General features: G+C 48.3%; 1 protein-coding gene across 3 annotated transcripts in view; it reads left to right on the top strand.

Moving 5' to 3' along the window:
- The window catches only part of gek (serine/threonine-protein kinase gek), a 320,768-nt gene that overhangs the window by 94,433 nt on the left and 212,024 nt on the right, over positions 1 to 14,311 (top strand). For all 3 annotated transcript variants that reach the window (XM_075700310.1, XM_075700309.1, XM_075700311.1), the window contains exon 2: positions 12,623 to 12,714. In XM_075700310.1, the coding sequence (XP_075556425.1) occupies positions 12,623 to 12,714 (92 nt within the window). The remainder of the gene's footprint in view (positions 1 to 12,622; positions 12,715 to 14,311) is intronic.

Below are 14,311 nucleotides of genomic sequence, written 5' to 3' on the forward strand. Positions count from 1 at the left end.
GGCTCACTTCGCTCAGCAGCGTTCGGGACAACACGGTTAGGTCGCATTCACTTCTTTATGTGGCTCACAGGACCGAGTTGGTCTGTTCCTCGCACACGCACAAACGATACCTGGGATGCACTGGCCTCGCGACTTGATCTAGCCGACCGAAGGTGCGCAGGCTGAAATTTTTGTACTCTGGCTTCAAGTTCAATCGCGTAGCACTAATTACAACTTTGGCAGACAAACGCGACGTAAAGATGAATTCACTTTAGATATTTTTGTTTTCTGTTTTGCAGTGATAACGTGTTTAGTTTTTCTTTGTCCACATGCAGTGCGAGAATTGAATTTCTCAGATTAATTTACGGCTGCTTTGTCGACGAATGAACTGCTTCCTAAACTCGTGGAAAAAGCTGTTTAGCACATGCATAATTCTTGTTTTGTTATTGCTTGCGCACATACTTCTCTGTAATTGGTACAACAGGCGTATGCTCTAAAGGCAGCCAGCGTGTTTGTTCGCTTTCTGCAGTCTACTTAGCTGCAACGTCGACGGTGACATGGGCTGCCTCAGAATATTGTGGGCCCACTTGAGTATCGCCTTATCTTTTTCCCGCCCCACCTCATCAGCGCGTGGGATATCTGCAGATTTTATTTTACAGCGCAGCAGTTTAGCCTCTAGTTGGTCGGCACTTTTCGTGTCAGCGTCCGTCAGCAAAAATGTGGGCCGCTCCCGGCGGCAGTACGGGGCCAGGAGCAGTGGCTCGTATCGCCGCAAGACGGGAGCTTGAAGCAGCCGGCAAATGGAAATGAACAGGGCACGCATTCTTTGGGAATCACGCATGCGATATACAGACAGCCTACGTTTCAATAAGGAACTAGCGCAAAACAATCATCGGAGCCACGTAATTGATGACAAGGCGCTCCTGGCAACAGTGTGAAGCGCGTAGCGCACTTTTCTCGATGACGACTACTGTTGCGCACGCTGCCGCCCCGACGGCAGCTTGCCGTGTGAGGAGTGGCGTCCCTAGCCTTTCGTGTATAAAATAACCAGCCTCGCAACTGATTTCAATGTTGTTGCAGCACCAACTATGGGCGGCTGCAACAAAATTACCATTACTCGCATTATTACGATTACTCTTAATTACCATTACTACCATTACTCTAAAACAATAAAGCATTGCGTACCCTCCTCAGCAGTTGTAGGGGGGGGGGGGGTTCAACAGCTTCTCTGGACATCCACTTTCGCAGGGACGGGATGGCGAACCAATTTTCTTTTTTTATATTTTCCTCTTCGCTTCTCTTTCTCTGTAAATGCTTATGCGTGACTTTTCTATTCCTCGTGCGTATGTTCTGTAGCTAGCATCACTTTTTTTTAAAAATCTTGATGTGTCTACTTATTCTCATCCATGCAATAATCCCAATGAAGGATTGGCAGTAAATGAATGAATAAATTAATAAATATGCAGAGTTCTCATTTAGAAACACCCAAGCCAATCTCAGGAACGCTCTTCCTTGTGGAGTGTTCCTATGGAGGCGAAATGCAAAAACACGTGTGCACTTTTATTCAAGTTCACGGGCTTAAATAACCCCACGTGGTTAAAATTTATCCAGAACCCTCCACTACGACGTGTCCCACGCAAAGCACGGGAGTTTCTTCTATATGACATATCAATCAATCAACCAATCAATCAATCAATCAATCAATCAATCAATCAATCAATCAATCAATCAATCAATCAATCAATCAATCAATCCCCGACTCGGCCTGCCGAGAGCGCTCAGTGTGCATCCCTTCGTGGTTCTGTGAAGATAATCAAGGCGCGTCCGCAAGGGAATTCCATCCAACGATGCAAGCCACAAGGAAAGGAACGATGCTGGATGGAAGGCGGGCGAGACGCGAGTCTCTTATGTGATGACCGCTGCCCGAACACGTTTCGCGCCGCCTTCTACGAGTGCGTCCTCTGAAAGAAGAGTCCACCAGTACGGACTGACTTGGTGTTTCTATTCATTGTCCCTTTGAACTGCAACAAGACCCCGGCAATTTTATTTGATTCGCATATCGCTAAAACCACGCTCAATAAATACTAATTTGGAGAAACGCCACACAACTACATGTGCTGCAGTGCGAGATGCTTGCCTTGAGGCATCCGACTTGAATAGTATAACTATTTAAAGAAACTGACGATCGTGGCTGTCATAAAATTGACGTGTCTCTGTCTTGCTAAAGAGGTATATTAAGCTAAGCTGTAGTGTTAAATTGCACTTCTATAACAAGGCTAGACAGCCGTTCATACCAAGAGAGGAAGCTTGCTAATCCTTAAAAAAAATTAAGACAGACGACGTCTCACTGAAGTTCACGCACTAGCTCGCCGTGACGTCATGGATTTCGACGGTGTGTGCTTTGGAGTAATTAATTGTTTATCGATAAATGAGAAACAGATTGGAATCATATCTGAGGAAACGAAGGTCTGGACAAGTTTGGAGAACCTTTCCTGCGCCAAAACAACCCAAATACGAGAAGATACAGGCGCGGCCACTGCTAGCGGGAACAGTTGTGTCTGCGACAAAGAGACTCCGCGGAACGATGCCTGGGGCATCGCTAGGCGGAGTGCCCCGCCGACGGAGCCTCGTGGAGCCTTGCGGTGCAGGCGCAATCAAAGTAATTGGTCGTCTGCTATGGTGAGTCGTCTGGCGAGACTCGATGAAGCGCCGCTGGTGGCGCTCCGCGTCGCGCTGCAGCCATATATAGGCTGCCTTAAGCCCACAGGCGGCAACTCTACGCGCTGCCACGGGCTCTCGTGTTCCCCCTAGCAGTGGCCGCGTCCGTGACGTCGCATGTACCGGCGGTGTGGTTGCGGCTCGAATATAAACAAAACAAAAACGGGGGATTAAGTTCCCTCCATGTTCTCTATCTATTAACTCGCGAGCGATTTACCGTCTCTCAGCAATACCTGGAAGATGCCGTATACAGTGGATAACTCCTATTTAATTTTAACTACGTGGCGTTCCTTATTGTGCACCTAAATCTAAGTGCACGAGCGCATTTCGCTCTCATCGTAGTGCGGCTGCCCCGCGGGATGTCGAACCCGCGACCACGAGCTGAGCAGCGCAGCGTCGTACTGCTCCACGGCGGAGGGTACTTCACCAACGATCCCCTTTTCAGCAGAATGAACGGAAATTGTTTTCCAACAATAACTTACCAGTATAATTTGATTTTTTTTCTTCTTGGTTATCGAAGATTATGAACAAGAAGAAAGTAAGCGATATTCGAAATTAGGTATTACGTCAGAAATATTGAGAAAGCAATAGGAAATGGCCGCAACATGAAATCGGTGAGAAAAACTTGGAATAGAACAGCGCAGGACGTATGCAGGGAAATATAAGCCGGGTAATGTGAACAGCAATTTCAATTATACAGGAAAAGCAGCAGAATGATGCTATGCTGACCTGTACAGTACCCAGAGCAGCCACGCAACCTTCTTTGGAAATAGTGATGAACAGCACATAGAGGCTCCTTCTGTAACTAGCGATGAAGTTAGAAGGGCCTTCCAAGAGAAATCCCAACGAAAGGCTACAGAAGAAGATGGAATACCAGTCGATTTAATAAAAAATGGAGGAGATATCATGCTTGAAAAGCTTGCGGCCCTTCATACGCAATGCCTCACGACTTCTAGTCTACCAGAGAGCTGAAAGAATGCCGACATTATACTAATCCATAAGAAGAGAGACGTTAAAGAATTGAATAATTACAGGTCCATTATCTGCTTTTAGTATTGTATAAAATATTCACCAAGATAATTTGTAATAGAGTCGGGGCAACACTTGAATTCAATCAACCAAAAGAACAGCCTGGCTTCATGAAGGGATATTCTACAATGGATCACGTCCGTGTCATCAATCAGGTAGTTCAGGAACCTGCGGAGTACAACCAACCTCTCTCTATATGCATGGTTTCCATATATTATGAAAAGGCATTTGATTAAGTAGAGATACCAGCAGTCGTGAATCGTGAAGGCATCGCGTAATCAAGGAGCACAGGAGACGCATGTGGATACCTTGCGAAATATCTACAAGGATTCTACAGTTACCTTGTTTCCCCACATAAAAATAAAAATTACCTATCAAGAGAGGGGTGAGGCAAGGAGACACATTCTTTCCATTACTATTCACTGCATGCTTAGAAGTATTAAAACTAAGACTGGGAAGTCTTAGAAGTGAGGATCAACGGCGAATATCTCAACAAGCTTCGGTTTTCGGATGAAATGGCTCAGCAGCACTGGGGACTAATTACAACAAATGATTGCGGACCTGCGGAAGAAAGTGTAAGAGTATGAATATGCAGAAAACAAAAGTAATGTTCAATAGCCTGGCAAGGGAACAAGAATTCATGGCCGCCAGTGAGCCTCTAGAGTCTGTACAGGAGTACGTTTATCTAGGTCAATTACTCACTGGAGCGCCTGATCATTAAAAGGAAACTTACAGAATAATAAGAATGGGTGGAAGTGTCTGCGGCAGGCATTACCAAATTCCGACTTGGAGGTTACCATTGCTTTTGAAAAGTGTACAATGATTGCACTCTACCTTTGCGCTAGCGATGATGGGGAAACAAAGCGAGAGCTGCCGTCGTGACTCACGCTTTGCAACTGGTTGCGGTGGGGAATCGGCCGGGAGAGCTCCGAGTAGCCGGTAGGAAAGAATGTGATTGGCTACAAGAGGACAACACATGGACGCTACCCGCAACGCGATCATGGAGTGCCGTGAGAGGGTAGCGAACGATTGGGCTTCCTCTGCAAGTGATGCTTCGTTTGTGTTGCCTCGTGGCGCCGGGCCTTCCGTGACTGCCTTGGTGAATTGCTTCCACGTGACCAAAAACATTAAACATATCGAACATATGTTTGTATATCGAACATATATCGAGTCAGTGAAGGTTAGTGAGTGCTCTGTATGTAAGGAGTCTCTCTCCACGAGAGAGCCTGATTGCACACTAGAGCAGCAAACTGCTACTGCTATGGGATACCTCTTGCGAGCCGTCTATCATGTAGTCGTGACTGATCGTGCATTCCTCTCGCCGCGAATGCGGCCGCAACATGCAGCTATTTGCGTGTGCGTGCGTGCGCGCATGATGTACGAGCCGCTTATCGTTTCTACGGGTGTGCTCGCCGGTGTACAAGGGCTATGCCTTGGCGCTATACGTCGCGATTTTGAGCGCTAATCCTATAGACGCTTGTAGGCACTGAGATACACGTTGACAGCACGTTTAGCTAATGCGGGCGGATAAATGAGGGGTGAACAAATGTGTCGCGGGACCAACTCTTGACTTCGATTGGTGCTTTGTGCGTGTGGACGTGTCTCGGCCGTGGAAACATGAACTCACGCATGTGTACGGGGCGAAATTTTCGAGACTGTGTGCGCATACATACATACATACATACGTACGTACGTACGTACATACATACATACATACATACATACATACATACATACATACATACATACATACATACATACATACATACATACATACATACATACATACATACATACATACATCGTGTCTCTTGAATCTAACAAGTGCGTGAGTGCTCCTTCGATGTCGTGTAACCGACAAGTGTCCAATGCTTGAATGGCAGCTCTGCTCATCCACTTAGGTGACGTATGTTGTCAGGTTGTATCTATTTCGGATGTTGTCATCCGCCTTCTATCCTGCCGCCCCCTTCTTATAGTCAGCGCATCGAATGCGTCTATAGGAATAGAAAAAGTTGTAAGTCTTACTCGTCGTTTAATGTGTATTATTTTCATCGGTTTTTTTTTCACGTTTCATATGTGCGCTGTGAACATGGCTTTTGGTCTTATCAGTCCAACACGCGCAGTCTCGGTACACGAAACCCACAGCGGGAACCCGGAGTATGCAAAGCCGGATCGCCGTTACGTGCATATACACCGCAGTACATACATAGAGAAAGATAAAGAGCGGACACTCCCGTACAGGGCCCTGCGGCCGATCTAGCTACTGCATTACCACCGGTGCCCCGAGCGGCTGGTCAGACAGCTAATTTTGTCTCCCGATATTGTATTGAGACATGTCATGAGAAGCCAACAAACAAAGGCACCAAGAAAAACAGGGGAAGTTACTCGTACTTACCCATTGAATTAAAGAAATGATAAATTAATGGCAATGAAAGTGTATCAAAAAACTTGCCGCAGGTGGGTTACGACCCCACGTTGTCGCATTACGCTTGCGATGCTCTAACCAATTGAGCTACCGCGATTGTATACACGATTTAGCTCTGTTTTGGTTTCAGTTTCGATAGCAATGCTTTCGATTCTGGTTCACCTTTGGCTGCTAAGTTGTTGAACCACGTCGTCTATAGTGCAGCGCAACTTTAATATTTCCTTTTTTAAGCATGCTGCATACATATTAGGCGTACTAAACTCGCGGATCGCAATCTTTCTGCTGGAAAAGCCGCCAAGCTTCTCAAAGAACCTTTGCAAGGCTGGATTGGCTCATGCAGATTGGAAAACTAATGCGATCAGAGCTCTCCTTATCGCAATTCTTTTGTAGTTTTTAAGCCGCTTTTCTCGGTTGTATAGAATAGGAAGCAGTTGTTCCATTCAAAAACGTTTATTTTTCTTGTTTACATAAGGAATTGAACAGAAGAATGCTAGATCATACACTGGATAAAGACACCTACTGCAAGAAGACTGTTTTAGCCATGACAAGCAATGCGTCAAGTAAAAGTGACATTGCGAACCGGACCAGGCGCATGCAGCGTGCATATACTGTCAGGCACATCCTTCGCAAAACGATCCCAAATGCGCATTACACTGCTCGAGCCACGCCAAATGAAATGTTTGTGTGATGGCATGGTTGAGCCACAGATAACAAATTCTGTGCTTTAAAGCGAAGGCCTTGCGAGTGATTTTTGGAAAATTACGCATTGGAAATAATGCATGTGCTCTTCCGGAAAATACTAGTGCAAAAGCAAACTGGTGCGTGCAGGGTGAACGACTGCCATGGCTCAAGGTTCTATGCTATACCTGCAAAATACGCTCACCCAGCATGACAACGTCTTGCCAACAATGTTTCTTACCCCAAGAAACAACAAAATTATCTCTGCATAGAAAAGAAACACCTTGCCGAGCGAGTGAGGCGACGCGTGTAAAAGCGCGGTGGGGTGGGCCTAACCAGCGGCACATGACCGGCGCAGCTTCACCCTCTCTATGGAAACGGGATGTGTGGACGTAACCCCGTAGACGTATGATAAGCTGTCAACGTTTGAGGTGGAGTGGAAGCGGACGTCGTCATGCCGCTTGGCGGGTGGTCGAACGGCTCCAGCGTCCGCTCTTTACGTACGTTTCTTACGTACGTTTCTCTTTACACGTTTCTTTATGGTATGTATACGCACCCGCCACGGTGGCGTAGTAGCTTTGGTGTTGCGCTGCTGAGCCCGAGGGCGCAGGATGAAATCCCGGCCGCGGCTGCCGCATTTCAATCGAGGCGGAATGCAAATGCGCCCGTGTACCGTTCATTGGGTGCACGTTGAGGAATACCACGTGGTCAAAATTAATTAGGATCCCCTACTGCGGCGTGCCTCATAATCAGATCGTTGTTTTGAGGAATTTAATCTAAGAGCGCAGCTCTTAGGCGCCCGTTATACTGCGGCGAGAGTCGGCATCTTTCGGCGTCCTCGGCGTAACCGAGCGAATGCGCACAGCGAAGGATCAAAGCGGGGAGTGAAAGACGGCGATAGCGAAGAGAGCGCGAAGAGGAAAGTGGAGGAGGAGGGTGTGGCAATAGCGTGAGAATAAAAGTGTATATACAGTGCCGCGCAAGACGGGCTCTGCGGCGAGGGTGACTAGGAGATGACGCCAGAGTAGCGCGCGTCGCCTATTCACCGATGACGCCACCGATATCACATATCGAAACAAAGCGCTGCATGAGCGGAGGTCTGTCTGCGGCGGCTGCTGTGAATCGCGCCCACGTGTCACCCGCGAGCTGTCCCTCGCGATCTCCCGATTAGAGAGGCAGTCGCGCCACACTTCACTCCGTTTGCAACCTGCCGCACGAAACAGATCAACCGCGCCAGCCAATATATCGCGAAATGAAAATATGCATAGAGCTGCGCTCAAATTCCGCATTAGGGAGTATCGTAATCGTCGGTGAATTCTTTTTTTAACTTACGGTCCTATCGAATGTTGGTCATGTGATGTCATCTCATAGATTTAGGCACATTCCAACTCGCATCCCGATACGCTGTAGAATGCAGACTGGTTTGATGTACCGGCGTAGTACATGCGGCTTTTATGGCCGAGGGGCCGTTTTTTATCAGATATCATTTCCTTGAACGTCTCGTAGCGCCGACTTGCCACGGAAACCTCCAGTTTCTCCACAGTGCTAACACAACTCTCCCTGCGTGCTCTTTACCCATTCCCTGTGAATTTTACCCCTACAATGTACCACTAACCTGTATGGCGCTATTAAGATATCCTCGTGCCAGTGAGTGACAGCTATAACTAAGCGTCATACATTTATTCCTAAGCGTCATTCTATCCAAAAGTAAGAATCGCTCCACGTTTTTAAGACGCACTGAAGTACAGAGCAATAATAACCTCAGCTGTCGGTATCAGAAGCACTACCTGGCGGTACAGCACCCGCGGCCAGCTGGTCTGGAGGAATCTTCACTGCTGCTTATTTTTTTGTTCCACATCGGGTCCTTGTTCCTCTAAATTCTTTTACTACTTTCGATGCCGTTGTTGTTGTTCCTAAACAGCCAAATTCATACCGGAAAGGCAGAGCGTACACCTGAAGGCTGCTTAGTTCGAGAGTGGAGCGCGTGGGGTCGTACAGAAAAGCAGCACCAAGCAGCAGACACCTGCCACACGAGGCCTCGTCCACCGTTCATCAGCGCTGCATTGTCTCGGGCCTCCTCCGAGGCCGCGGCTGAATGGGGGCCCCTTCGGACTGGTCCGATTAGCAAGGGAAATGCAGCATTGTACTACGTACGCCACCTCCTTTTCCTCGGCTGGTCAGAACGGCCGGGTTGCCGACCCTCAGAGCCATAGAAGAAGCGGTTCGAAGAAGGAGGGAGGGTCACTGGCAGGGCGTGATTGTCGTGTCCGCACCGTTGGCTTCCAGAAGGACGACGCGCGCGCAGCACGGCCATTTGCCCTACATATCGCCCGCTGCTCCTAAACGTTGCCTGTTTGCGTGCAGTGCTATGGGATCGGTATACACGAAACTTCGCGTTGGCATCCGAGATTGGCGGCGCGATCTCGGAGGTCATGTTATTGGAGGGTTTTCTACAGCAATTGCTAAAGAGAAATGGAATGAACTGGTATGGCATGCTTTAACTCTAAAAGAAATAGGCAGTTGTGACAGGCCTTACGCACATACCTTGAGGTGTGGTAAGTGATGTTACAAACTTCACAGCCACAGTGTCGCTGTCCAAGGGAAGACGTAGGGAGCATTATAAGTTCCGCAGGTGAGATGTCACATTTTCGATGAAACCCCCTAGGGAAACAGTGTTAGATGGTGGTGGGATTGTTAGTGACGTTGGCAGAGACCGCCACAGTGTCGCCGCACGCACAAGGGACAGTGCCGTATAGTGCGCACGTGAAGAGGCTGCAGGCCACCATTATTACTGTGCCGGATGACCAAAAGTTGTCTGGTGGCAAGCATTGCAGTCGCGCGGTCGAGGCAGCGAGTGGCAGCCGACAGTGCAGACTTGCGGTGGCGCAAGTGGCCTGCCAGAGCAGCAAGTACGGCGCTTCTGCAGTTTCGGCCAGCATGGCAATGAGCTGCTGTTAGGGTTGGCGTCTGACACCACGTGGCGACAGGTCATTCACCCTACCCTCTGAGCCGGAGCCCACGGGCGACCTCATCCCCTTAACCTTCTCTTGGCGGGACCCCACGGCGCCGGAGAGGTCATTCACCCTACCCTCTGAGCCGGAGCCCACTGGCGACCTCATCCCCTTCACCTTTTCTTGGTCGTGGCATCGTGGGTGCTACCTCATCCCCTTCACCTTCTCTTGGCCGGACCCCACGGCGCCGGAGAGGTCATTCACCCGACCTTCTCCCCGGATTCGTCGAAAAGATGATCGACTTCTCCTACCCGTGCTCGGTATTGCAGGAGGAGGGGCCCTCTCTCCGTGCCTGTCACGTGTCATCGACGGAAGCAAGATCCCGGCCACACTTGTCGAGAGCCTATTTAAGGGGCTCCGAAATGTACTTTTGAGAGACTTCATACTTCATGCTTTTCTTATTTTCTTTCAACTACCTTTGAATGAACCGTGCAAGTTTCGCACTAGCAAATTGTCTCGCCCCTGCTTGGTCGCCATGATCTACCGGATGCCTGCAGCCCGCCGACAACGCCACGCTACCCAATAAGTAATGTCGGTCGAGCTTCGATAGGCAGGCGTCGCTACTTCTCGGCAGCAGTACGGTACGCTACCCTGGAGTACGCAACAGTGCCTAAGATTCGTCTCTCTTGCTTCAAACCACTTTTGGGATCCCCAAATTGTTCGTAATAATTAAAAAAGAAATCATGAGCCACTCCACTCTGTGGAGGGGGATAAAAAATTGTGTCGCACACGACAGAGAGGTGACACAGAATTTTGAACAAATCTACGAACACATTTATTGTCTTGATCGGTGGTCGTCGTGACGAAAAGTACGCACACACATTTATTTTGATACATCCGCGTTCATTCGTGTTATCTATTCGTTATATACATTCGTGCTTTCATTTCGCGATATATTGAGGCAATGAATTTGCGACCGAAATCACCGACCAAGGCACTGACGGCCAGTGCCGTCAGTGCCTTGGCAGAGGGAGGGCCAGTATGGGAGTGCTATAGAATGATGAGCGGCATCGGAGCCAGCTGTGGAAGACGACGATGATGGCGCGAGCGATATATTAAGATAATATATATGGGAAAGTTTAGATTTGTGCCCGGCGGCTGGCAGCTACGGCTATGGCATACGCTACACGGGTCGCATGATGAGTGATGCTACGGGCGTGACTATTGCAATTTTGAGACTATAGGAAGCGTTGGTTTTACAATGCATGATACACCGGTTTTCGTCCACGTGTGCGTTGTTAAATCTATCCTTGTGTGCGTTTTGAGATACTGCATTCTGCTGCAGTGCGTAATACAGCGCTAGCCTTCATCTTTTACTCTTGTGCAGCTTGTGCTTCTTTAGCACCGCATGATTATGTGATTACATGTAGTGACGTTTCCTACCTGCTGTGTTTTCTAGAACTGTCTGGCTATCTTTACATTTTTCCACCATGGTACTCGCTTTGCATTTACCCGCCGTGGTTGCTTAGTGGCCATGGTGTTGGGCTGATAAGCACGAAGTCGCGGGATCGAATCCCGGCCACGGCGGCCGAATTTCGATGAGGGCGAAATTCGAAAATACCCGTGTAATTAGATTTAGGTGCGCGTTGAAAAACCCCTTACGGCGTGCCTCGTAATTGGAAAGTGGTTTTGGCACGTAAAACACCATAATCAAATTTTTTTCGCTTTGCATTTTGTTTGACTAGGGCTTGATTATGCGTATGTTCGTGCGGGACAAAGTGAGAAGTGTCTGGTGTCTAGATATATAACTGTGACGCGACTACACTTGCATTCACTCCGACCAAAACTTCAGTAAAAACACATGCCATAACTTTCGTCTTTTTTTCTTTCTTGAGTGATATATATATATATATATATATATATATATATATATATATATAATGTGTATGTGCGTGCGTGCGCGATGCGGTAGCTGTGTAACTATAATTATCACCCAGCACTTGGAGTTGCATGCCAGGCTACCGGCGAGGCTACCATCTCCATCGTATCGTAGAAATTTGCATCCCGCACGTACTTCACTTTAGTAAAGAAAATGTTTCTCTGTGGGGTTATGTTTTGTTCTGCTTGAAATACACGCGTGTTGTGATGTCACCTTGTCGAATTTTCACTTAACACGAGAGAAAGAAACACCGCCTCTCTGTGCTGCAGCAAGCCTTCGTTCAGTGTAGCCACGACCCTGTCGCCGTGTGGAGAGACCTGCAACGCCGCCTGCTCGACGGCGTTGCACGCAACTCCCAAGCTGCCACGATCGCAGCGCTGGCTGCCCTGCGTGTTTTATGAGCCTCGCATTTGTTTTACGGGCTGCCGCGTGTGGGATGTTAATGCCCCGTGTTACCGTTCGGTTAAGCGAACAAATGCATTCGTGCTGGTTCATCTTGTAGACCTACTTTATGCAAGGTTCCTGCCTGTATTGCGTACGCGATAATTCTATTCGAACATTTGAACCGGCGTGCCTAGAATGCGGCTGGAGGCACTGAAAATCGCGCGCGCAGGCACCTTCATTTTGCCTAATTGGTTTTCGCGACGTCATCGGTTGGGGTCAGGACTAATGGCTGTGTAAGAAGTTGTTGCTTTTATTGAAATACTTAAGTGGACCGCCTCGTTGATTCTTCGATACCCGCCGTAGTATTGTCACGACGTGCCCCGTACGAAGTCGTAGGTTCGGTAAACGGCCGCGGCGATCAGTGATGCACTTTTTCCCTATTGTTTACCTTGCTGAGCCTGTGCGAGGTTTAGAGGTCCGATTTCGTAAGTGACTTTGATTCCCCTTTTTTCTCAACAGTAAAACCAGTGGTGCAGAGGATCAAGGACTTGCGGCTGACCAAGGAGGACTTCGACGTGCTCAAGGTCATCGGGAGAGGAGCTTTTGGAGAGGTGAGGTCTTTGCCCAGAGCCCAAACCCCGGTTTATAGAACTGTATCGTGGCCTTCGTCTTACAGGTCTCTTGCGTTGATGTGGTTCTTGACATCGTTCTTCTAGCAGAGGTGAAGTTGGGGGCACAATCGGCTGCGCGTGCTAAACGAACCCAAGTTAATCCGATGGCGTAGAGCTAGGGATCGGTGTATCCTTATACAACTTGCACCCAGCTGCTCGGCGGCAACGTTAGCGCGCATGCGTGCAGCACTCGTGCCGGCAGCGAAACGCAGAACCTTATATAGACCCTTTGCGTCTGCGATATGGCAGTAGTGCGTTCGTGACTCCAGAGAACTTCCGGTCAGCCATTTTCGACAGTCCAGTTAGCCAAGAAAAAAGTATTTGGCCCATAGTATACCGTAAGCACATATTCTTGATGTTTTCAGATGTTTCAGAACGCGTGCCGTGCGTCGAGCTCATGTGTGGGCTTCTTTTTATTGCGACAGCACTTTAATTACACGAATACACCAGGCGCACTTGTGCCGTCGCCGTCGACGTGAGGTTCCTACAGACAAGAACGGCACCGCGAGCGGCGCTGCTGCGCCGTAAAGCCCCTTAATAATTTGAAAGTAGCGACACTCTCCTCCACTCCCGCGCTTTCCTCCTCGATTCTCCTCGCCCGCCGGCTGTGCGCGCTGCGCACGGCACGCTTCGCAGGCCATCGCGCGCTCGGCGGCCCGATGCATCAGCTGGCACCCGTGATCGCACCTAACTTCGGGATTTTTTTCTCGCTCTATTATTAAACGAAAGCACTAGATAGGGATGCAATGTGCTTGACTCTACCATGACCCACATTTATCACCTTCTCGTTTGAGCAATGAAAGCGCTAAACGTGCGCGTTTGCAGCATGAATTAACAATCGCAGCGTATTGTATATAGCCCACATTGGCTTTGATATCTTTATACTGGTCACTTCAACAGGGCAGAGCTTTAATTAGCGCAGTATTTAATTTAAATTTGTACATTCTTTAATATTTTTCGACACAGTGACGCTCCGTTAAATGCAATTTCAACTAGTGCTGCATTTTCGCGGAAGTACTTTTTATGACACTATATTTTTGCAGTCGAGCCAGGCAGAGATTGCGGTAATTTAGTTGGACGTCATTGCGTGCGTGAAGCTTCAGAAGCAGGACAGTGGCCGCAAAAATGATGCGAAATTTGCTATAACGTGATTATGGATTTTTTTTTTGGGGGGGGGGCAGGGTGGGAGGGGTTCAGTCCTAAAAGGCTTGGGGCCTCGGTGTAATGCATATGCCGCGCATTTAATACCTGGGCTATAGAAATTTCATTCCTGCTTGAAAGAGAACAATTTTTTTCTAGTTTTTCGTGCTCTCAAGAGAGATATATTTTTATTGACTACTGTAGAAGTGAGCGTAGCCAAGGGTTGGCTTCAAATTTATGAATGATTGCTGACGGCAACGGACGACTAGATTAAGAGATGGGAAGGGGATGCTGTCTCTGTGACTTATTCAGTGTAGCCCATCGAATGCATTCAATTAGTGCCTCAGACGCCCGTGGTGATGCAATATTCAGCGCTGTAAAGGACGATAAGATAGGA

The sequence above is a fragment of the Dermacentor variabilis genome, chromosome 7 (genome assembly GCF_050947875.1).
Source record: "Dermacentor variabilis isolate Ectoservices chromosome 7, ASM5094787v1, whole genome shotgun sequence".
Taxonomy (NCBI): Eukaryota; Metazoa; Arthropoda; class Arachnida; order Ixodida; family Ixodidae; genus Dermacentor; species Dermacentor variabilis.